The sequence below is a fragment of the Talpa occidentalis genome, unplaced genomic scaffold (genome assembly GCF_014898055.3).
Source record: "Talpa occidentalis isolate TD23 unplaced genomic scaffold, MPIMG_talOcc4v2.1 talOcc4.8, whole genome shotgun sequence".
Lineage (NCBI taxonomy): Eukaryota > Metazoa > Chordata > Mammalia > Eulipotyphla > Talpidae > Talpa > Talpa occidentalis.
In genome coordinates this window covers 95481288-95506717 of record NW_023605194.1, presented here as the reverse complement: position 1 = coordinate 95506717, position 25430 = coordinate 95481288, and the positions used below count along the sequence as shown (strand labels likewise).

General features: G+C 50.5%; 1 protein-coding gene across 3 annotated transcripts in view; it reads left to right on the top strand.

Annotated features, from left to right (window-relative positions):
• LOXL2 (lysyl oxidase like 2) overlaps positions 1-25430 on the top strand; it is a 77537-nt gene that overhangs the window by 28469 nt on the left and 23638 nt on the right. The window contains exons 4-6 of one of the 3 annotated variants that reach the window (XM_037497484.2): positions 11498-11709; positions 16956-17178; positions 20309-20492. In XM_037497484.2, coding sequence (XP_037353381.1) covers positions 11498-11709; positions 16956-17178; positions 20309-20492 — 619 coding nt within the window. Of the gene's footprint in view, positions 1-11497; positions 11710-16955; positions 17179-20287; positions 20493-25430 lie in introns of all 3 variants that reach the window. The other 2 variants (XM_037497483.2, XM_037497481.2) reach the window with 2 other exon arrangements.

Genomic DNA, 25430 nt, shown 5'->3' with positions numbered 1-25430 from the left:
GAAAAATAAGAGGATTCATCTCTCACTAGGGAAAAAAAAAAAACGGAAAAAGGATTCTATGAGTGGCAATTCTAAGTCCATCTAAGGGCCAATGCTAATGCTTAGCTTCAGAAAGGGAAATGAGGTGGATTATATCAAAGCAAAAACTTAATTGGATGAATGAGGCAGAAAAATGACAAAAGTATATATGTTTGAGAGTTACTGCTTATTCTGAAAGGGCTAAGATTCCATCATAAGAAAGCTTATCATCTGTCTTGATAATGGACATTTTTTGGGTGCCTGCTGTGAACACGTCATGGTTTGGGACCCTCTGGGACCCCGTTAGGGAAAGAGAATGTGACTCTTGTCCTCTAACCCATAGAACTGGAGAAGACAAGATGTATGCGATGGGCAAAGCTACAAGATCACTCCAAGGTTAGGAGCTCAGACCTGAAATGAATCTACGCTAACCCAGGGGATCATCTGGTTTGGAGGGTGGGATGCTTTCTATACCCTTCCATGCGTGGCATTTTCCTAGAAGGCTTCTGTCTTACTGTCATACAAATCAGACTGGTTACTGAAACCCAGACTGGGTGTTTTCTTGTTCAGCCACAGATACCGTGAAACTGTCATTTGATGAGCGGATCCCTGTAATCTCTTTCCTTTCGTATCCTCTGAAAGAAGGTCATGAATGGGCCCTGATCCTAGGATGCCTAAAGAGAACTTTTGTGAGTTGCCGGGGATTCTTCCATTTCAGGACTTAATGGTTAAAGTGCCAAGTTACTGGCAGAGTGGGTAGGGAGCCACCCAGACCACCTACTGGGGATATTTGTGGGATGCTGAGAAGTTTTTCCAAAATACCCCATGTCAGTAGTCTGAAGTCATGGAATAATTCCTCTTGGCTTAAGAAATGTCCCCTATTAAATATTTGTGGACACAAGGCAGAGATGTAGGCTTGGTGGCTATGCAGTGAGAGGAGTCACAGGGTACTGACTAATGATACCCACAGGGCTGCTGATGAGTACTGTGAACACAGAGGTGGTTTCAACTCATGTATCCCAGAGTTTTGCTCCCACCTTGCCATCATGTATCAGAAATTTTCATGGAGGGCCTCCCCTGGTGGCGCAGCGGTCAAGCGCTGGGTTGCGAGGCTGCCCACAGCCTCTACAACGCCAGTTCGATCCCCGGCCACCGGTGAGGGTCCCACAAAAAAATAAAATAAAATAAAAAAGAAATTTACATGAAGATTAAAATCTTTACTGATAACATTTATAGGAGACAAAAGAAGAAAGGATATTTAGTTATAACTTTATGGAATGAAGATTCAGAAAGACCTCAGATAAGAATAATAGGTTAGACAATAACATGTTGGGGATGAATATAAGATCCAGCAGGATGGAAACAGGTCTGGGAACCATATTATTTGAGGGAGTGAATGTATTGTTTGAGAAATATGAGACAAGCCATGTTGGTTCTCTGCAAATATTTGAAGCATTGCCATGGAACAGAAGGCTTATGATTAAGTCTGACCCTCAGAGCTGAGGTGGATGAGAAGGCAATGGGCTACCGATTCCAGCTCAGTGTAAACTCTGCCCACTGAGGGCTGTCCCGAGGTGGAGGGGTTACCCTCCTTGTCACTGAAGTGGTTCAAGCAGGAGTTGGATGTCTTTGGACCAGGGATATTGCAGCCAGATGTGCAGGGAAAGAGTAGGACTAGCTGCTTGGCACGTTTTAAGTTTCCTTGTTATCTATTGATACATTCATGGAAATGTGCCCAGCCCATGAAGGGGGTACCCACTATGGGATTATAGGTAGCATCCACCATTGCATGAATTGGCAGCACGCACGTGTGTGTGTGTGTGTGTGTGTGTGTCTCACACACACGCACATGCACACGCACACACACATACACACACACAGGAGGCTGGCTAGTGTGTGTGCCACCAGATAGCCAGTGTGGGTGCTGGCTCTCTGTCTGCCTTCCTTGACTCCCCCACTTTGGGGTAGTACGTAAATTCAAAAGTGGTCATGAGTGAAGTGTGGTCAAAGTAAAGCATCAGCTAATGCTTTCTCCATGTCTTGTGACCCCCGGTATAAATGACTGGACTAAGGAATGTGATGAGGGCAGCTTCCTTATCTCTTCCCACCCTTACTCTGCAGGGGTGTGCCCGACTCCGTAACATTCATTTTTGTTGACTCTTGGGGATTGGGACAGATCACAAACCAATAGAGATGACCCTCACAGGCGTATGTCTTCTCTGGAACACACTGGAATTCCCTAGGCAGAGAGTGGAAGAAACTCTGCCTCAGTCTAGACCAAGTTCATCCCACTCTGGGATGCCAGAGGCATGAGTCATTGAGCCCTGGGGGCTGGCTGATGGAATTTCACTTGATGAGCTAACTGTTTCTGTGGGCTCCTCCATCTGCTTGGAACATCCTTGGGGGATCCTTGACACTTCATAAAAAGGAAAAAGTGCATCTTCTTCATATGAATGACCCCACCAAGGGAGAGTTCACAGTCCGGATCCTGAGCTACCTGTTGGCCAGCAGCCAGAGCACTGGGCAAGTCCACTGTCTTCATTATGGTGAGAGAATCCAGCCCCTTCCAGCCACAACAGTCTGTAATCCAGAGTGGCAGTGGTTTTGCCATCAGGATGACACGGCACACACTCATCATTTACAAGGTAGTTTTAAATATTCTGGAGGGAAAAAGATCAGATGATTTCTGTAAAAGTGCTTTTCAGACTATAATGTGTGTTACTAAATAGGTTAGCCTTGCTGCAGATTCACCAGCCTTGGCTCAGCTCATCCAGAAAACTCACCAAGCAAAGTCTCAGCTCCCCCTTTTCCGAGAGGCTGCAGTGTCACATTGTGCTGTGTAGTGTTTCAGACTCCTGTGTTGAAGGCATGACCCGCGTGACTGTCCCAGCGGAGTCTGGGACTTGAGCTGTGTTAGAGTGACCGGCCCTTCCTGGGTCTCTGGACACCCCACTATGAAGCAGCAGTTTGGCTGGATATGAAGGACATGAGTCTTAGTCCTCAAAAGTTTCTTAAAGAGAGGTCAGCAGGTATAAATAATATAATGTGAAATACTGTTGGGTCTAAATGAGCTGGTCTTTTTTAGCCCTCGGAAACAGCCCCAAACAAACCTCTCAGGATTTAGAGGCCTTAAATCCAGAGGCTGTGTTTCCTGTCTGTGGCAGTGGATGCACTGGAAAAAGCATTAGATAAGGGGAGATTACAAAACCAGATGCCCCTCTGAGCAAGCCTCTCTAAGCTGGCAGCTGGGTGCATTGCTAAGTCATGTGCTCATGGACAGGCTGGGCTGGGGCCTTGTGTTGTTAGATCAGGGACACAGAGGGCTTTCCCTTTTCTTCACCTCTCCACTGCCTTCTTTACCCATTTTTTTAAAGGGTCTTTTGCAAGGACCTTTAGGCTACCAGAACCAAATGGAAATCTCCAGACTCTGAGATTTAGGTGTTGCCTATCCCTCAAGGGGCCCAAATCTCAGTTTCCCCTTTGTGACAACAGGCAGCCCAGTAGGTCTGCCAGACAGACCAAAACAGAGACAAACCGGGAGACTATGGTAGCCTGCCTCTCTGTGCTCTCACACCTTCTGCAAGAGTGACGAGACCTGAAAAAGCCCTTTCTTCTCAGCCACAGAGACTGAGGTTGTTGTGAATTTTCTAAATTCCAGGAGTCCAGGTTTTTATTAGTCACAGTCAGCTGCCAAAAGCTCCCAGGTTTTCCTTTCAGCAGCAGCTTTATCTCACCAGCATTTGGGGGCTTTGGGGAGGGAGGCCTGAAACCCAAAAGAGAGAGATTAACTCTAAAAAGGTTTGGGTACTTCCGGACCAAGCGTTCAGACCATCCCTCGGTTAGATGCCCTGGATTCCACTGGGTGGCTTAGGAAGAAAAGGGTGTGCTTTCATTTCTGTGCAGTGTAGAAGGCAGTGGTCCTCCAAGTCTAAGTGTAGACCCACTTCCCGGATGGTCACAGGATGCTGGAGGGACCCCTGTATGGTTAAGAAAAGAGATAGGTAGCAAGTGGGCAGCTTGGCCCCACTCTTTGGAGTGAAGCATGGGGGTGGGCCCCCACTGCTTCTGACCCTGTCTCGCTGAGCTGTTAAGCTGGGCCAGAAAATGTAGCTTTCCTGGTTTGTCTCTCCCAGCTCACAAGGAGCTTGGGGACCAGGATGGGTAAGATCCCACCAGTGCTAACATTCCATGATTCCATGAAAACTCCTGATTCTCTTTATTGAGAATTTCCATGAGGGCATCCTCCATGTGGGGTGCAAGAGAAGTCCTGTTAAGGTTCACTTTTCTTTTCCCAGCAAAAATTAGGTCACAGCATCTGAAAAGCAAAAGGGTATTTGTGCGGCAAACAGAACAAAATATTTGAAATCGGGCAGATCTGGCAAACCTGGGAGTTTGAGTGTTGGCCAGCAAGTTCAGGTAATCCTTTAAAAAGTAAAAATACCATCATAATTGTTTGTGAGATGAGATAAACAAGGAAGTCACATACTTGCTAGATGAAAGAAATGAATCAGTAGTGCTCTAACTTGTTTTAGATGGAGTGAGTGAGTGGACAGAGTGTACTCAGATTTTGAGCAGTGTGGTTTGGATGGTAACTTGTGTGGCCTTTTGGAAAGGGAGAGATTAATGGGGAGAGATAGGGGTGGGGACTACATGGAAGAAGTGGGGCTTTGAGCTGAGCCTTAGAAATCTTCTCTGCCATGATTGGGGGGATTCTTCCTATAGAGTCATCTGCTGATGTAACTAGAGCAGGGCAGGTGGCGTCCAGTCCAGCCCTGCAGTGGGGCCAGGTGATTCATTTAGGTCACCTCAGCCCGACTGGACAGGCCAATGCCTAGAATCCCTCACCTCTTTGGTGGTTTTTTTCCCCTTTGTTGGCTTCAGCATGATCCCATCCCTGGGAGGCTGTTGGTAAGGCAGCTGGATGCTGTATTGTTAATCCATTTCATACATTTTCATTGAGCACAGTCTCTGCTAGGCACTGGCAGGGATGGGAGGATGGATTGATGAATGGATGGGCAGTCCTGCCCTCCTGGAGCTTACTGTCTAGTAGTGGGGAAAGACGGTTTCACAGACTCTGTTACCATGGGGATGAGTGCTATGAGGAGTAGTGGGTGCCCCCTCTGGGGTGTGGTGTATGGTCTGGTCCAGGATTTGCGTGCTTTGTGATCTCAGCACCCCTGCTGGGTCAGAGGGACTGGCTGCTGCAGCAGGTGTCCTGCCAGCTTCCTGTGGACAGCAGGGCCTGCCTGTTCTCAAAGAAACAGCCTCTGTTTCCTACCCCAGCACTTTCCAATTGGAAAATGAAACACAGAGCATTCGGTTTTCTAGCAGCAGTGCAGAGCTCTTGACTTATAGGAAGAGGGCCCAGACAGTCTGCTGGCTTTTTCCTTTGGTGCTTTCAGCATGACCTCAGGCCTCCATTGCGCCCCCACCTCCACCCCAGCCAGTCTCTGTCACACAGTGCTCTGCTCTTTCATCTGGCTAGAGTGGCTGGAGAATGTTAGTGGCAATGAATTCCTTATTTGATCATCAGAGGAGATCATTACATGTGCAGCCAGACCTTTGTATGTATGGCAACATGCCCCGTGCTGTTCACAGATAGTACCCACTCAGTTAAACCATCTAACTGTGTGGCGGGGGTCAGATCAGCTTTTAATCCAGTTCAACAACTATTTATTAGCAATTTCAAGGGGGAAAGGGAGAGTGCTGAATAGTTCAAGTGACAAGAGAACACGTGGATAAAACGCAGATGCTCTCCTTGTCTGTCCATAAGTCACACAAGCCGCACTTATGCTGGGAAATGAGGCAGACACTGCATAGCTGTTTACTTTGCGTTAAACAAAGAATAAAGGGAGGCTTTATTAAATTTTTGGCTTAGGAGTCTAGTGTTTCTAGCTAAGCCCAATTCCTGTTATTGGGTTTTTTAAAAGTATTATTGGTTTATTCTAAAAATCTTTGAGGACCCACTATGTGTCTGGCACTAGGAGCCATGGGTAATACAAAAGTAAGATACAGTTTTGCCCTTTAGGAACTCCTTGTCCAATGAGGCAGCAAAAGCCCGTGGAAAGGTAAATCGTAGTGCAAGATAGTCAGTGGAAACCAAGGACTAAATGAGTGGTGCAAAAAGCAAATTATCTTATCCTGTGATAATTGGGGAGGGGGCTGTGGAGGAGAGGGGGCTGCCTCTTCCTTCTCTGTCTTGAGTGACTAAGGGACTAGCCTGTCTGCTTGACCTGTGTGTCAAGGGCCTGGCATGGTGCCAAGGGCACAGTCACACTCTATGAATACTTTTTGGGTTTTTTTTTTTAAGATTTACTTATTTATGCATACAAGAACTGGGGTGTAAGCCAGAGATGCAGGGGGTGAGAGGATTCACCAGAGAGAGTGGGGAGCAGAACAGGCAGATCTAATGAAATATACTGCTGAGCCGAGCAGCGGGCGAGGCAGGAGAGGTCTGCTGCGCCATGTGGGTAGCTCCCTGGCAGGCCGGAGGTCGAACTTGTGCTGCAGTGGCTGGCAATAGCTTGATAGCGCTGTCTTTAACCCCTGCATCACCAGGGAGGCCCTATCATTACTTTTTGAATGAATGAATGAAATTGCCCCTGAGGGTGAATGAGATTCTGATCCCTAGAGAGAAGGACAGAGAACTGCAGGGAGCTGTCCCACGCGGGCGCTGGCATTAAATGTGGTGAGAGAAGCTCACTGACTGGGAGAAGGGAAAGGAAGAAATGAAATAGCTGGTCAGATTACAAAGGTTCTTCACTGAGAGCCTGGACTTTGGGGACCTTGAGATCCCGGAATACACGTGATCAGGGTGGATGAGTGTGCCGTGGGGCATGAGATGCTCTGCATTAGGGGCTCATCCGGACCTAGGACACACTCAGGGGCTCCAGGAGACGAAGGTCCTAATGGCTTCTTTTACTTTCACAACTGTCTTGCACCCAACTAGAAAACAGAAGTGGGAATGGGAACATGATGGGGACAAAGGTGCAGCAAGGGCTCCGAGAGTGAGGAACAGAGAGGAAAGACGGCCCTCGAGGCTTGAGGTCTGTAACTTGGGAGAGGGGAGCCTCACACAGTGAAACGAAGAAGGATTGGGGGCATCACGGATGTGTTTGGTTTGAGGAGCTGAGGAAGGTGTCAAGCTGGCAGAAGGGAAAGTGGATCTCCTTATGGATGGACTTTTTTTTAAATAGCCAAATAAAGCAAGCTGGGGGTTTTGAGAACAGGATGCAGGAAGCTGTTAGCAGCAGCAGGAAGGGGCTCACGGGGTGGGCGAGGCTGTGGAAGTAATCAGTGTACATTCTGGTTGGGATGCTGGCATGCTGGCTTTATTTCCCCACCGTGGCCCCCCACCAGACAGAGTTGACTTCTCAGATGGGAATCCCAGCACTGATAGGAAGTGACTGCTTCTAGCATGGAGGGGAGTGTAACTGGGTTAAGGTCTGGCCCTTGCAGATGTGCCTTGAGGAAGGGGGGGGTCTCCTGGTGCTGCACACCCCACAAATTGTGACGTGCTTTCTTGTCACCTTGCTTGCTTGCTGCCCCCGTATTGTTCCCTGATGCAATCTCCTCTTAAACTTTCAAATTGGTCATTTTTCCTCATTGGCGACAGCCCCAGACTATGGAATTTGCAAGTCATTCACAGATGCTGCAAATGTGAAATGTCGTTTAGGTACAAGCTCACAGTCCCTGCCTGGTGCTCCCTCTCTAGCTTCCTCTCACCTACCTACCCCCTGGCTGAAGCAGGGCAGGTCGTGGCCTCAATGAACCTTGATTTTCCCTTTGGAAAGGGAGCAATAACCACTCCCAGAGACCCAGGCCCCCAGGGATATGGGATGAGTCCTGAGTAGGACAAGTCCAGAAGGTTCTGTGGATTCCTTGGGAAGCAGCTATGGATATCTGGGTGAACTATTGTCTCTGGCAAGAGGGTCAGCATTCAGACTTTGATTTGAGTTTAAAACATGCCATGTGCATTACCAGCTTGTGGGCTCTCGACTTAATGTAAAACAAGCCAGTCTAGAGAGCTCCTTGTTAAAAAAGAAAAATGTGTGTGTGCTTTAGTGTTTCAAATCTTCTCTTTTGGGTTGAACTTCTGGGAAAAAAAAAATCCTAGCACTTGTGGTTATGGAAGGGATTCCAGAGTAGTGAAGTAAGGAGGCAGTTATGTGGTATGCATGTGTTTTCCTACAAAGATGTCTCTGAGCAGCCACAAGCTCAGCAGTGAGCAGCGAGTGCTGAATGGGCACCACGAGGGCTTCCCTGCAGGCCTGGCCCAAGTACAGGAGCTGAGGTGGTGAGGGCATCTCTCCCCTCACGTACGCGCTGGTCTGACTCACAGCTTCTGGGGTGGCCAACGTGGACTTCAAGTGTGAGCAGACTGGGCAGGCCCTGGAGGGACCACCCAGAAGCTGCCCATGTGGGTCAACCCCATACATATGGGGTGTGGCGTGGGTGGGAGAATGAGGACCACTCAGAGTCTGGAGCACAAGCCTGGAGTCCGAACTTGTTTACATACTACTGGCTGTGTGAACTTGGGAAGTCGCAAAACCTCACCAAGTCTTCTCATCTCTCACCTGAAACTTGGGGATACCACTAGCTGTCTCCAGTAGTCATGAGGATGGAGGGAGGGAAAGGAAGTAAAGTTCTGCGGACAGTCTGACATTTAATGAATTGGTATTTGATAATGAGGGCCCTTGAACTTATAAATCAATCAGAGAAGACCTCATGATAAGGCCTTAGGGAGTGAGCATGTCAGGCTCCATAAAGCAGGGGGAGGCCAAGCTTTGTTGAATGGATGAATGAATCAGTGAATGAGTAAAGTGAATTTGAACATACAGAATGGGAAGGAGTTGCTTCTGTGGAGGGAGAACAGAAGATAATCCATTTTGAAGGAACAACTAATGTTAAGGCCTGCCCTGACTGCTTCCCAAGGCCTGTGGAGGGAATCAGACCCCCTGGACCTCTCCTCCTCCACACAGATGCACAGAGAGACACATACCCCACATATAGAGAGAGCCCCACGATGCCAGACACACAGCCCTGACATACACACCTCACCACACAGACACACAAACAGGCATACTGACATCCCCACAGAGTCACATATACTGATACAGGGACACAGTCAGAGACCACAGGATACACTCTCCACACTCAGACACACACACAGTCATATAGACACGTACCCCTGGCACCCATTGTCGACGAGACGAACAAGGACAATGACACCTAGTACTAATGCTTTCTCTTCTCTAAGCCCCTTTTTCCAAGTCCAGGGGCCCAGCCGGCTTTCCCCTGCCGTCACACTTCTGCAGGGGAAATACCTGCTGCATTAAGACTGTGTCCTGTGGAACCCCCTCACCTGCCAGCTTCCTCCTGTCAGCCCTGGTGGGGGGTATGAGGTTCACATCTCCCTCAGGGAGGTGGCATGGCAGCGCCTACCTGCCCTGTGAAGCCACAGGGCTCACACCACAGGGGTAACTTTCTCTCTGGGCATTACACACCACACCCTGGAATGCCTGCTGCCTCCCAAGGTGGGAAGAGGAAGGCAGCACTGGCCCACAGGCCCTTTCTGGGCTCACCCCTGTCCACGCGTCTTGGTGGCACAAGGCCTGTGGCCTGAATGGAGGCTGTAAGGGATCCAGGAGCCAAGCTGGCAAACAGAATCCTGCCACTGTCGGCTTTCCTTCCGTTCGGCGTGGAAAGGCACCAGGGCCAAATATTCCTGGCCCACACATTTTCCACCACCTCACAGGGCCAGCAAAGCAGGACCTGGCTTTCTACCCGGAAGCCAGTGGTGGTGAGACACAACGCCCTAGGCACCTGAATAATGGTCCCGTTCTGCCTGCTGGCTCATTTGCATCCTGACTGGACAGTTACTGGGACACTTGGGTGCCCGGGGCTCCCTGCCAGCCCTCTGCCCAGCCCCACCTCTCCCCACCTAGCCTAGCTCAGAGGTCTCACACTGCCCCACAGGCACTCCTGCTACCAGGTGGCCCTGCGAGATGGTTTGACCAGTTTCTCATCTGTACAATGGGGATAAGAATTGCTGGAAAGCACCTTGCCTGTTGTTTGAGGATTGGTTACGAGAATGCATAGGAAGTACTTAGTGGGGCTCTGCACCGTAATTCATAATATCGGGGTATAGATTTGGACCTGGAGGTGGATGTGGAAACAGTCATGCCGGGATGTGAGCTCCTCGCTAAGGGATTTGGGTATCACTACACAGGCAAAGAGCCCTCAGCCCAAGGGATTTGGGTATCACTACACAGGCAAAGAGCCCTCAGCCCAAGGGATTTGGGTATCACTACACAGGCAAAGAGCCCTTAGCCCAAGGACAGACTTAGCTCTGTGGTTTAGAAAGAACTTTCTGGTGGTCAGCTCTGTGGCAGATGGATGGGGGATGGAGGCAGAGCAAGGACTCAGGGGGCCTTTCCAGAGCTAGTGGTGGCCCTATAGGGCAGAGGCAGGGGCAGAATGAGGAGGGGCTGGAAGTGAGAGGTTTTGGAGGAAGCTTCCCCCTATTGGATGAGTCTTGGAAATGCATATAAGTTATTGTAACTCTGGGGAAGCCCGCATTGCTCTCATTAGGGTTGGCCTCTGGACATCCTGGCCTTCTAGCAGTTCCCTGGGACTTGGGAGTAGGTGTGCAACAGTGACATTGCAGCTTCATCTCTAAGGAGAGTCCAGGCTGCAGGGGCAGGAACTCCCCATGCCAGCATCTCCCATTTCCTCCTGCCAAGCTCACTGCCACAGAAAGATGTGTGGGGTGGGGGTGTGAAGGAACTTTCCAAGGGGTGCAAAGCATTCCCTTCTTGTTCATCCCATGTGGCCCCCTCACCCCCACCCCCGGACCCCAAGACTCCCTTCCCAGCAAGGTAGCCCCGAGACCTGCACACAGCTCCTCCCTGCCTGCTCTCCGGGGATTGCTCACTGAGGAATGCTAGCCAAGGGGGTGCAAGGTCATAGGCAAGATGGTGCCACCGGTCTCAGGGGATCTGAGGCTCATAAGCCTGAAACTTCATTTTTACTGGAAGATTAGAGAGACAAGCACAATACACACACACATACTTCTGGAGTGAAATGGAAAATCCAAATTATTTTTAATATAAAACAGAAATTTGAAGAACACTTTCTCTCTTAGGCTTTTGTTCAGAGATCCCCGTAGGAGGAGGTTATTGCCTTCTGCTCTCTGATCTTTTTGATCAAACACAGAGAAGCTGTTGCCCGCTCCTTCCACCCCAACCTTCTCTGATTGGTCCAGGTCACCCTTCTCCCCTCCTTGGGCCCCTGCAGCTACACTAGCTCCACACAGAGTAAGTTATAATTGTGGCCTTTGGGGTGTGCTCACTGAGTGCCCCTCAGGGCCTGTGGGTAGAGGCAGGCCAGCAGAGAGGCGGCCTAGAGCCCTGACACTTGGTGCCTCTCCATGGCCACACCAGGAAGGTGACTCCTTCTATCTTCCTCCTCCTTCCAGAACCTAAACATCCAGGTAGAGGACATCCGGATCCGAGCCATCCTTTCCACCTTCCGCAAGCGCACCCCAGTGACAGAGGGCTACGTGGAGGTGAAAGACGGCAAGGCCTGGAAGCAGATCTGTGACAAGCACTGGACAGCCAAGAATTCCCGCGTGGTCTGCGGCATGTTTGGCTTCCCCGGGGAGAAGACCTACAACACCAAAGTGTACAAGTAAGGAGCTGTGCTCGGCCATGCGTCCTGGGCTCGTGTGTGCCACCGCAGAGAGGAAGCCCTGCAGCGGGTCCTAGACCAGAGGACTCCTTCCTGCCACCAATGTAGGGGGCCCATCAGGTCCCTGCAGCAAGCCTGCTGTCAACTTATGTCTCAGGAATTCACCCTCCTGTGGGAGACAGCCCCCAAGTGGAGGAGGGGGGCAGTGAGGGAGGGTGATGGCAGAGGTGAGGTGCAGAGGGCTGCCTTCCCGGATCTAGGATTCAAACCCAGGTGTCTGGCTACAGGGTCTGCTCTCTTAGTGTAGACTCACAGCTTTCAAGTCAGAGAAAGGAGAATGAGGGCTTCTGAGTCAGGAGACGGGTCCAGCCGCTGCTCCTCCTCCAGATGCAGGGGTGCAGGGCAGACTGCATCCCACTAGAGCCTTGGTCTGGCTGCCTTTGTTCCCAGCCCCAGCCCACCACTTGGGTGAGGACTGACACCCAGCTGGGCATGCTCACAACACCCCTGGGTGTGATCAGAGTGATGAGTCTCACCCCCAGTTACCCTCAGACATGATCCAGGTCTTCCTGTTTGCTGGGAATGGAAGTCTGTCTCCTGAGTACTTGGGAGAATTCCCCCCAACTGGCCAGCTCCTTCCCTGGGCACCCCTTCTCAGCTTCCCCTACTGACTGGAGCCAAGAAAAGCAAACCCTTCTCTTGACAGGTTCCTTACCCAGCTGGTGTCACCTGTGTCCCCAGCCTGACCACAGGTCTCAGCTCAGACCGGGAAACCTGCCATCAGCCCTGAATCCAGGCAGCAGGAAGCTTGTTCAGCCAGCTCCAAAATTGCAGATGGCCCTGGGTCCGTCTGCTTTTGAGGAGGATCAGTTCAGTTTTGGCAGCTGTGCCCTAGGTGATCCTTCCAAGTACTGGATTTGAACCCTATTCCTATTGCTCCCAACCCCTAAGTCTGTGGCTTTGCTTTCTTTTTTTTTTTCAAATGGGCACAGGAAAAGGCTTCAAAAGCCAGGAAGCATGCAGGGTGGTGGTGGGTGATATTCTTGGCAAGATCGGGGATGGTGAACAGACTCCACTGGAAAGCAGTTCCTCCTCACTGGAGATGGTGTGGAGGGACAGGGAGGTCTATCTTTCTTGTTTCTGACATTTTGCATTTGTCGTATCAGGGACTTAGCTGACATGACAAAATAGACACATGCTGGGAGGAGTTTCTGAGATGGCAGAGGGCTTAGAAAGCTGATGGCAGAGAGCTGGGACTCTGGCCCTGGGGCAGCCTCGGAGGCCACTCAATGCAACCCCTCAGTCTGCCTGTGGATTAGCGGCAACAGACTTGGGGGGCCCAGACCCACTCTGAGCAAAGGGCCTCCTCCTGCACATCCCTGAGGCCTCCTGTGGCATCTTTCCCGTCTCCCTCTCATCTTCCATGTGTCCCACAGTGTGTCCCTGCTGTTGCTGACATCGGACCCCTGAGGCAGGGGTGTTTGGCACCCCTATTCCAATTCAACTGCCAAAGTGTTCCAAGGAGACACTTCACTCTAGGAAGGAAATGTTTTTAAAGCATTCCCTCTCTGGGGTGAGCTGGACCAGGAGCCTGTCATCAGTTTTTAAATGTAAAACAGGATGCCAACACTGATAGTGACTGACTGATGCAAGTTCACTAAGCAGAGATTCTGCATCCAATGTTGGAGCTCAGGTTGTTAGGAAGGACTCTTAGCAATTTGCCTGGTTAGCTGAAACATGGACCAAAATGTGGCTGCCAGAAGCGAGGAGGAAATGCCCAGTCTCCCGTCATTTCCCTGAGAGGAAGGGATCCCAAAGCTTGGGGAGATGGGAAGGTCAGAGCTCTTTGTCCCTGAAGACCTGCTCACCCACCCTGGGAGGGTCCAGGAGACTTAGCATGATGTCGGGGGTCGATTTGTGAGGGAGTCTGGCATACTTCAGGCCCCCTGATGGCTGTTCTCTGCATGGGGGTGGGGGGGTTACTAGTTAGCAGGGGAGGGTGGTGGCATACAAGTGGCATCATTCAACTGCCAAAGGCAAAGCAGGGGCATCACCGTAGTGGAGAGCAGAGTCACAGCAGCAAAGGGCAGCTGGACGTGCACAGTCCGTGGCATTGGCTAATTAATCCCAGTGCTTCTAGAAATTAAATAGACGGGAAGTTTACTACATTCTTACTTAATCCATATAAGCTGAAAAGTTCTAGGATAAGAGAACAAAGATCTAACATGAATCATGAAGCAGAGTCATAGCCTGTCAATCGGTTCCCAGACATGAGCCCGTCACAGACCCCACTGAATGAAAGGAGGCCGGGTCCCCTGGAGGAAGGAACTTGGTACACTGCCACAAAGGTAGCCCATTGATCTTTCTCCCAGCATTCCCCAAAAGACCTATAAGCTATTACCAGGGTAACTATCCATTGGGAGAAAGGAAGCGATGGGAAATCCTCAGAACTCTGGGCACTGCTGGACCCTGGCTCTGAACTGGCTGATGCCACGAGACCCAAAACATCACTGAGCCTACAGTCAGAGTAGGGGCTTTTGGGGTCAGGCAAGCAGTGGGGCTTTGGCTCAGGACCATATCACTGGGAGTCCCTGACTCCATCCTGCGGTTACTTCCCCAGGTCCAGAATATGTAATTGGAATAGACGTCCTCGGCTGCTGGCAAGGACTCCACACAATCTGGCTTCCTCCCTGGCTGGGAGAGTCATTAGGACTTTTCCTTTTTAGTAGAAACATTCCAGCTCGGGGTTCTTCCTATTACACAGCCATAGAGCTAGATACCTCTTTCTCAGACACCCCACAAAGGCTGTCCCCTAATTCCAGTCAGCCCTCCAATCACCAGGCCTGGAGTGGGCTGTCCACCCACAGTCCCAGGGCCTCGTATTTCTGCCTCCTTGGGGGCTATCTGGAGTGAATCACAGGGAGGCCTGTGGAAGGTCAGGGCGCATTCCTGTGAGCTGATGTGAGAGGGAAGCAGGGCTGCCTGGGGAGGCAGGAGCACAGCCCTGGGACAGCTGTGTTTGCAGTGGGTGCTTAGCGCTATATTAAGAGCTCAGCTCCTCTGTTCCTGGGAGAGGGTGGTGGTCACTGAAAATTGGAAGCAAAAGGATTTTCCTGCGCCAAGGCAGGCCGGTGAGATCTGACCAACCCTGTGCAGCTGATATCCAGAGTGTGTTTGCCTGCCTGACGGGGTGTCGTGGGGAACGAGCCAGGGGTTGTGTTTCCCAATGCAGGGATTGGACAGGAAGTGGGGAAAGGCAGTGGTTCTTGGGCTTATTAATAGCTCTCTTGCGTAGTTCTCTGCTCCGGGCTGTAACTCTGGTGAGCACACATAATGGGCGTTCCAGAATAGCCCCTTTTGCAAAGGTTTTGTGTCGTTGTGCCCACAGGTACACTTGAATTGTTACGAGATTTGGCTTTTGGTTAAGGAAAATATTGGTGACTCTGTAGGATTTTTCCTTCCATGATATTCAAATCTCATTCACTTGGAGACAAAGCAAACCTCCAGTCCTGCTGAGCCAACAGGTTCAGGACCAGGCTTTTGACCCTGGGAGGCCCGGCTACAGGGCAGCTGGCAGTGATGCTGGCTGGCTCTCTCTGGCATTTCACTGAGTTCTGCAAGAAAAGATGGGCACCTAGGGGTCTCCCCTGGTGGCACAGTGGTTGAGCGCTGGGCTACGAAGCTGCCCACAGCCTCTGCAGCGCCGGTTTGATCCCCAGCCACCAGCGAGGGTCCCACATGGCGCGCAGACCTCTCCTGCCATGCCCGCTGCTCCTCTCAACAGTGTATTTAGTCAGGGCCTCCCCAGTGGCGCAGCGGTTGAGCGCTGGGTTGTGAAGCTGCCCGCAGCCTCAGCAGCACCGGTTCAATCCCCGGCTGCTCCCCGGCCACCGGAGGAGGGTCCCACATGGTGCGCAGACCTCTCCTGCCGCCCGCTGCTCCCCTCAGCAGTGTACTTCGGTCCTTCTGCCTGCTCTGCTCCCTGCTCTGGCTCTGGTGAATTCTCTCACCTTCCCGCGCTTCTGACTGTACCCAGTGCATGTATAAACAAAACAAACAAACAAATAAATAAATAAATAAAACATGCCTCTATTTAAAAAAAAAAAAAAAAACAGTGTATTTAGTCAGTCTGCCTGTTCTGCTCCCCGCTCTGGCTCTGGTGAATTCTCTCACCCTCCCACACATCTGACTGTACCCAGTGCTTGTATAAATAATAAATAAATCTTAAAAAAAAAAAAGATGGGCACCTAGACCCCAAAGAGTGGGAACAGCATGAGAGGCAGAGCATCCTCTCCACCCTCCTCCTCTTAGGCTCACCATCATTTAGGGCTCAGTTCAAACCGTACTGTCTTTTAAGTCACCCCTATCACTGCAACCACAGGGATCCCTCCCTCTCCTGTCCTCTGGGGAACATGACACTTGGTTTATTTTATGAAAACAAGCTCTTCCTGTGTGCTGAGCTCTCTTTTAAGTGCTTTACAAGTTAAACTCATTGATCCATATTATGACTTCCAAAAAAATATAAAAAGGAACACTTTATATGAAATACTGGCTAAAAACTGCCCTAGAATAGGGGGTAAAGACCACCGCAGCCTCACTGATCCCTGGATGAAAATATGGTCTGTGGCCAAATGCCATCACCATTATAGTTTCCACCAAGAAGCAAATCATACTTTAATTCAGCGAGTGGGGGTCATTAGATTCTGTCCTTATTGCTTCTCACCTTTAATCTTGCATATCATTGGGAGAAAGTTTAACAATCCGCTTGCACTGCTCACTGACAAAGGGAAAAAAACAGAGCGATAAATCATGTTGAGATGCTCTGGAGAGACAGATGAACAGCCATCCAGTTGGCCTGGGACTGAGGGTTTCCTGGGGCCAGGGGTCGCATCTCCTTTAGATTTATTTTTCAGCATTTGGTATTTATGGGCTTTCGTGTTGTCTCACTATGCTGAGTCAGCCCTGTCCTCCCTGGATGTAAACTGCCTGAGGGGAGGAGGCCTGTGTGGCCTCCCATCCCGTTCCCCAAGCCCAGCAAGCTCAGTGCCTGCAGATGCATCTGCAGAGCCCTGTCTGTGAAGCAGGGCTGAGCTCCACAAGCAGGGACTGTGTCTGTCAAGTGTCACTGCCAGGTCCCCAGCAGCCGGCAGAGTGGCAGGCCCAGGGCAAGTGGCTGGTGCTAGATGGAAGGGCAAGGGGTGGGCGCTGGGATGCCCTGGTCACCTGCCCCCTTCCACCCTCTGCAGGATGTTTGCCTCCCGGAAGAAGCAGCGCTACTGGCCGTTCTCTATGAATTGCTCAGGCATGGAGGCCCACATCTCCAGCTGCAAGCTGGGCCCTCAGGTGTCACTGGACCCAGTGAAGAATGTTACCTGTGAGAATGGGCTGCCGGCTGTGGTGAGTTGTGTGCCTGGCCAGGTCTTCAGCCCTGATGGACCCTCAAGATTCCGGAAAGCCTACAAGCCTGAGGTGAGGATGGGCCTCTTGGCTCCTGGAGGAGGGTGGCAGGTAGGGCAACAGGCAGAGACCCCCGAAAGAGTGAGGAGAGTGGCCTTAACTCAGGCACTTCCCTAGAGGGTACCTGCCTCACCAATAGGTGCCACCTCGAGGTATGAATCATTAGCAGCCCCTCTCACCTTCCACTCTGCCGCTCCACTCTGACGCCTGAGACCCATTTGTTAAGGACAAATAGCTGGGAGAGAAGGGTACCCCCAGACCTGTCACAGGCTCTGTGCCCTCACCAGCTGCTGACCCTGCTCAGAATGGGGGTGGTGGATACTTTGTGCCCCTGCACCATGCGCAAAGGAGAGCAGTGTTCTAAAGCTGCCAGACAGGAGCCACGGCTCTCAAAATCACAGGAAACCAGCTGAAGATGTTTTCAAACATGTTCTCATTTGTTCTGCAACAGAAAGGATAAATGGGTTAAAAAGCTCTCACCTGACAGAAAATGAAACCCTGCCCCTGCGTGTCTAAGTCATCTGTACCCGTGAGTCACTGCATGTGTGTGAGCCAGCACCTGTGGGTGCACACGTGAGTGTGCAAGCATGTGTGAGCATATTCAAGAAATGTTGATAATTTGCTCCCACAAACTAACACCCCTGCTTCACTTGACTGATTTCTTGGGCTAGTGGATTCTCCTAAACATGACCAGACGCAGCCTCTGAAAAGAGAAATACACTCTCCTGTCTTCCCTAGGAATCACAGCCCTTCTTTTTTCATGTATCTACCACAAGGTCTCTGTGATATTCTGGAAAGTTCTAATATGGGCTGGTGGGCGGGACTAGCCCATGGGAAGTAAAAAGGGAGGACTAGGAAAAAGTAATTGATCATTTGTTTGGGGAATGATTCTGAGTCAGATACAACAGGGGGGAGTTGTAATTCAGGCCTGGTCCAGGCGGCGGGTAGCAGGCCCTCCCAACCAACTGGCTCATTCTGTCTCTTTTCCCCTCTCCCTGCTCCCACCATCTTCCCCTTTGCCCTGTCCAGTCTCCCCTTCCCATCAACACCTGAAGGCCCACTTTGGGAAAGGGCAGAGGAAAAAAACCAGGGCAAGAACCAGATAACCCACATTGGGTGTCGTTCTCACGGACTTAAAAGGAGTGAAGTGAACGCATTTGGCCAGCCCAGCCATCAGCCAGAGGCCAGGGGAACTATTGAGAGTGCTGTGCTGGCACCTCTGGCAGAGACTCGGCCCTCCCCTGCTGGTTCCCACAGGAACCTCCAAAGTGCACAGACCTGACTGCCCATCGTATGGGTGACGTGGACACAGCCCCCACCCCAGTAACTCCACCACTCCCTACCCCATGACTTGATGACCACACCCTCTCTACAGCCTCAGCCTGAGCCCCTGAGTTTTCCTCGTGTGTCATCCAGAATGCCAGATTCTACTGTTTTGGAATTCCTCTTACTCTGTGGTTCAAAGCAAAGGAATCAAGTTCACACCAAACCAATTTTTAAAAAGAGCAAAAAAGCCTTACATCACATTTTCCCTAGTTTCTTGCTTTCCTCTGAGGCCAGATGAGTCGCCCTGGCCACTGCTAGGCTGGAATAAGGTTACTGGGAACTCTGCCTACATTGGATCTCTGGGCACAGATGGTCTGCTGCATGGGAAGGGGACCTTGCACCCAGATACACAGCTTGGACAGGGAGGTTAGGAGAGGAAGAGGTCAAGATCTATCTATAGCAAACAGGGCTTGAGACCAGTAGTTTTGTCTAAAACGAGAATAAAGTTTCCTGAAACTGTTGGGTATTTTACACCCACCCCTGTCTCTCTTGCCTTCTCTCCCCCTACTGCCAGGATCTGGGTAGGGCCTGAGGCCTATAAATCTGGATATTGTCACAGCACCCCTCCCTGCCAAGACCAGCCACAAGGCCCAGCTGGCAGGGGAGGGAATGTGGTTGAGTAGGAACCTCCCTCAGCTGGAGATGGAGACACAGATTCTTGTTTGATGCCTTGGCCCTCAAAGCGGTCCTCATGAAAACTTGAAAAATACCACCTCCTACCAGGTCTGCATATCCTACCATTGTTGGGGAAGGCAAAGGTCTGCATAGAACAATGACTCTGGCCTGATCCAGTGCACGTAAAACAGTGGCACTGTCACCTACCCCACCTATGTTGAGTCCAGTGAGTATCAGCAATAACTCAGCTTACAGCCTTCTAGGTGCCCCACCCAACACACACAGACATGTGCATGCATATACATGTGTATTTATATATGCATATATACATATAATACATGCATGTATCATGTACATGCACGCACACAGAAACTGCTGCAAAATGGAATTTGGGCAGATGGATTCAGGTGACCCAACTCCCACCTTGTAAGACAAAAGTGAGTATGGTCACAAGGCTGGTGGAAAGTGGGACTTACTTCTGTGCAATTAAATAAACCCCATAAGGCAATTAAGGCTCCCAGGCTGTCAGAGAACTACTAGGGGATTTAAGCTGCAACCACACATCCTCTCTACATATCTCATGGGCTTGCACCTTTTGAAGAGTCAGGCAGATTTGGCCTCAGTAGAATCAGGAGTGGCCAGAACAGGAGGGGGTGAGCCCAGCTCCAGGACAGATACTGATCTTAACCAGGATGTTCGCCCCATCCTCTTGCAGCACCTGTTCTCAAAGCCATGGCCTTTTTGGAAAGGCCCCACTCTCTAGCCCCCTGTCTTCTCCTGCCTCCCAGTGGACACAGAGTAGAATCCTAAACAGTGATCTGCTTAGTGCCGTGCAGTCTCCTGCAGGGCTAGACTCCTGTTCTCTGTTAACGGCAGAATTGTAATCCATCTGGAATCTGTAGACATTGGAGTTTCTTTCTATAACTCTAAAGCTTGAGGTTCTGGAGTGATGAGGTGCTAATGGTAATGTCCTTGAACCAAGCACAGGTTGGTGAGGGTCCTCAGTGGGTTCCCCAGTGGTCTAGGACAAAATTTCCCACAGAGGGAACACCCTTCAGTTACCCACAAATCCAGCAGTGTCGACTCCCAGCCTGGATGCCTGGGCTTGGAGGGGGTGGTGAGGAAGGGAGGGGAGTGGGCATTGACTGCCTGCTGAATGTGCATCAGCTTCTGCACTCAGCAGGAACGTGTGTCTCTCCAGCAACCCCTGGTGCGGTTGAGAGGTGGTGCCAACTTCGGGGAGGGCCGCGTGGAGGTGCTCAAGAATGGAGAATGGGGAACCATCTGTGACGACAAATGGGACCTGGTATCTGCCAGCGTGGCCTGCAGAGAGCTGGGCTTTGGGAGTGCCAAAGAGGCCATCACCGGCTCCCGGCTGGGGCAAGGTAAGGAGTGGGGTGGGTGACATGTGGCCTTTGTTCACGGCTTTTGGCTTACGAAGTTCAGTCCCTAGCTGGTTGGTGCTTTTCAGGCCCTTGCTTTGCCTCTCCCTAAAGCAGCTCTTGCTCACTGAAAACAATTCAAAGTCACTCCCCAGACCATCAGAGCAGGAAAGGCCTTAGGGAACTATCTTGTGCATTTGGAAGCTGAGACCCAGAGAGCAGAGTAGATGTCTGAGGGAGGCCCACATGTTAGCAGCTGGTGAGCCAGGACCCCCGAGTGACTGGGTTGTGGACCACTCCTGGCACGAGGATCCCAGACGTCTTCTTGTTTTCCACTCTGGCACAGCACTAAACATTCTGTCCTTGCCATGAGAGACTGAGAACACGAAGTCCCTCCCCACATGCCATGGGATGCCATGGAGAGGGGTCTGATTTTGATTAAGTTTACTGAACCAATCCTTCATTTGAGTAAAGAACAAAAGTGTAGGAGACTCTCAGGGGGTCACTCACAGAGAGCTGAGTTGTTAACATGGCCTGACAACAGAGCAGACAGCCCCGAGAGCCCACCCCTCCATGCCAGCCCAGTCTTGCAGGAGGAGGACCCTTTACCCCAAGTAGAGTCTGCAGCCCAGTGAGTGCCCAGCCCTTCCTGGAGAAATGGCTTGAACAGGAAATGCGCAGGCATCTCCTGGAATCTTTTCAGAGTTGACCAGCAGCAGGGAACACTGCTGTGAGCTGAGGGCACCAAGGCTGGGAGGGGGCGGGGGTGTGTGGTGTCATGTGGGAAGAGGATGTTTTCATATTGTCAGACACAAGGTCATCACCCTACAGAAAGGAATTTTGTGAGGTTGTTTGTCATAGCCTGGCGGAAATGACAGTTCAGTGAATGGAGAAAGGCCTGGAACCATAGCCAGGCCTGGAGGGAGGACCTCAGGCTTGAAAGGTTCGGCGCGTTAAAGAAAAAGAGAGCCAGGCTACATTTCTCAAAGGAAGGGAAAGTTTATTGCGCCCCAGGCGGACCTCACCGACCCAAGGTGGGGGTCAGTGAAGCCGCGCACGTTGTTAGGGGGAAGCAGGGTTTTATAGGGTAAGGAGGGGTCAGGTGGGAAGGTGGGTTCGTATGGTGGGAAAAGTTTGTAGGGCGCGAAAAGGTTCGTGGGGCAGGTAGAGGTTCTTTGAGAAGAGACTCGTAGGGGAGAGGCGAGGCTCATTGTCTAAGTCCTCCAGGCAGGTATCCGCATTCCTGCCCCCCAGGTGGGCTTCCGGTAGGCTTTTGCATTCCGGCCTCCTGCATGGACCTTTCAAGGCTATGTATCCAGAAGATGAAGAATGTGAGACTCAGGAATGTGAGGTCACCTGGATAATTAGTGGCAGAGAAAGACTGTACCCACGTCTTCTGTCTCTCAGATTTGCTTCTCCCCGTATGCCTGCCCTGTTCACATTCAGAACATGCCTCTGCTCTCCAGTCGCCAGGATTTCCTGGGTCTGCACTGAAGCCTGGGGGTCTAGGGTGGGCTTTCATCTTGCATCGTGCCACCCAGAGGCTTCAGTTATGCTACATGACAAGGCCCCTGGAAATGGCGAACTCTTAAAGGGCCCCTTGGATCTAATACTCCCCAGCCCCATTTTACTGTATGGCTGAGGTGTTGGTTTGCCTTCTCTAAAGGCCAACAAGACAAAGGCCACTCATTCTGAGGAGTAAATAAGCACTGGATGACATAGATATTCCGTTGGTCTCGGGCGTGTGCTATTTGACCTACTTATTTTGCTGCCCAGAGCAACCAAAGACTTACACTAGCCTGCAGAACCCCAGGAGAAAGAGACATTTGGCATTTTCAGTGCTGCACTTGAAGCGCCATTGGATGATTTGTTATCTCCACTGTGCTGGGCAGGGTCAGCTCCCGTGGACTAAGGAGGGAGGCCACATGCAATGTCAGGTTTCAGAGCAGGGGGGTCTTCCCTTAGTCTTGGCTCTAGCTGGTGGATTAAGTGACCACACCTATTGTGAGGGGCTGACGAGCAGAACATAGAGCCAAGCTTCCTGGGACCTACTCCTGACCCTGCCACCCTACTTGCTCTGTGACCTTGACCAACCTTCTGGGCCTCAGATTCTTCACTATCAACAAGGTAGCTGGATTCCTGATCTCTGGTTCTCCTTCTGGCTTCAGCCTCCTGTGACCCACTGAGATCTGCTGTTCTCACTGGGATGGGTGTCGGGCCAGAGTCAGGCACTGCTCGTGATCTGGGACACCCTGTACACATCTTGACCCAGCTATTTACACACCCGCTCCCCCAAGACTGCATGTTGCATGAAGAGAGGCCTGTGTCTTTTATCTCTGTCCTTAGTGCTGAGTCTGTTCTCAGCTCATCGTTCCCAAGGATATTCATTTTATGAAGACTGAAGGAATGCATTCCAGTTGCATAAGTAGGACTTGCCACATGAAAAGTTGTTGAAGAAGTTTCAACACTAGACCTGTGCCATCCCATAGAAATACCATGTGAGCCACACATCTCATTTAAAATACATGAAAACAGGTATATTAATTTTAATGATATAGTTTCATTAACCCAATATACCCAGAACATTATGATTGCAACATGTAATCAGCATAAATCGAGATAGTTTACATTTTCTGGACTAAATATTTGCAATCCAAGATGCGTTCTACACTAGAGGACATCTCAATCTGGCCTGGCACATTCCAAGCACTCACTGTGACCAAAAGCTGCCCCATTAGACAGGGACAGCCCAGTCCAGTGGCCTTAAAGCCTGTAGTCCTGATAAGAAATATGCCTGATAGAGCGCACCATGCACATAAAACTAAAGCTTCTGGAAGCAATACTAACCTTTACAACACGCCATTGTTTCTGCTCTACCTATCTACTCAGTGCTTTGAGAACACTGTAAACTGTGGATCCAGAGTTCAGAATATTGCTTCAAGGCTGGGCATGGCTTTTCCCTAGAACCCTGCTCCTGTCCCAGACCTGTGGTCATCCAGGCTCAGGTTTGTATAAAGTAGAAGAGTCAGGCCATAGTGCAGGTGGGCAAGGCATCATAAGCAATTTAGGAAATGGCCCAGAACTCAGGAATAAGAAAAAACTGGGGTTACAAAAATGAGCCAGGAGCCCAGAGACACTCCAGGGTGTGCTGCCACTGGACACAGACCAGTGTCCTTTGACACGTCTCCCAGCCTACATGACTCACACAGAGCTGGGTGGTACAGGGGAGAGGCTGAGATGCTCTGGCTCACCCATCTGTGCCTGCTCCTGCTGCACCCTGAGTGTGCCTGCTCCACCTTCAGGGTCCTCATCCCCAGATGCCTGAGTCACATAAGTTTACATAAGTTAGGCCAGCAGGAGACTAACCAGTTATCAGTTGGACTCTAAAGCATGGCAGGCTCTTACATTCACCTCTCTTCTCCTGCTACCCCATAGTCTAGAAATCCATAGACACTCATCAAATACTGTTTGGGTAGAATTCTGGAGTGGAGAGTTGACTTTTCCACAAATTTTTATTCATCATCTGGGAGCTCGGGTCAAATGAGGAATATAAGAAATAACCCCAATCAAAGATAAGTTACATTAGCAAACAGTGGTGATATGTAAGAAGCAATGCTGACACTAATACCTACCATTTACTGAGCCCCTGGTAACCTGACATACTTGTCCCATTCAGTCTTTATAGTTTCTCCTGCAGGTAGATATCATTGCCTTTTGTCCATAGGGAAAATAAAACTCAGAAAGTTCCCATCCCTTCCCAGGGAGACTCAGGCTGAATCCAATTTTAGGCTGATAGCCTAGCTCTATGCCTCGTCTGTGAGAGGTGTGAGAAGTAAATGGTGCAGCTGGTTAGACAAGGTGAACCTGAAGGAGGTGGAGGTGCTCCTTGAAGCCAGGCTTCTGTTTAGGGGCCAGAAAGGAGCAGGTATTCCAGAGGCAGGAGGCAGAGGGAGCAGCCCTAGAGGAGAACACTACACCACTTGCCACCCAGCTCTATCCAAGAACAACACTCGGCTCCTTCGCAGAGTAGCGTTTCCTCCAGACTCTCCTGAATGAGATTCAGAAACAGCAAAGCCATGTTGTGGGCTCAGATTGCCTGGTTTGAATCCTGAATTCTCCATTGAGCCAGTTACATAATTTTTGATCCTCAGCTTACTCATTTTATTGGGTTGTTGTGATGATTCAGTGAGTTCATACAATGTGTTTAGGACAAAATCTAACACCTAGTAAGTACTCAACAAATATTAGATATTACCACCACCAACACCATCATTCCAACCACCACCACCATCTCCATCATCATCATTGTCATTCTCACAGTCATCTACCTGGACGCTCAGATCCGAGGTTGATGCCCATTTCTATGCCCATCTTAATCCCTGAAGTGCCCCTGCTTAGGATTTGTTTTGTCATAGTCTTTCCACTCTGAGTCCAGCGTCACTGCCAGCCTTAGTCACTGATGTGTTTTTATGAATTTTATAAAATCCCAAGGAATTGGAAATTCATACATGACGAAGCATCCAAGCAAGTGGAAACTTGGCTCGTACCTCCTAAACGGGTTGCTGTTGGAAGTGGCTTTGGCCTCTGTGAACTTAGAGACGTCTCCAAACTCTCCAACAGAGCCCCCCAGATCACAGCCACCTCCATCTTTATCACTTTCCACATGATATTATAAGTTTTTGTGGAAGCTTCTGCTTCCCCCACAAACTGTGAGCTCTTCTCAGCAGGACCTGTCATTCATTTGGACGCCCCCAGCACTGAGCACAGAGGCTGCCATACGACCAGCACCCCGACATCAAAACGTCCATTCAGATGCTATTTGCAGCACTTGCTATTTATTTACCAGGCACCAGTGGGGAACACAAAAGGAGAACAGACATGGTACCTGCCCTTGTGGGGCCTCCAGCCTGGCCAGATGGACACTGAACAAATAGCCACCTG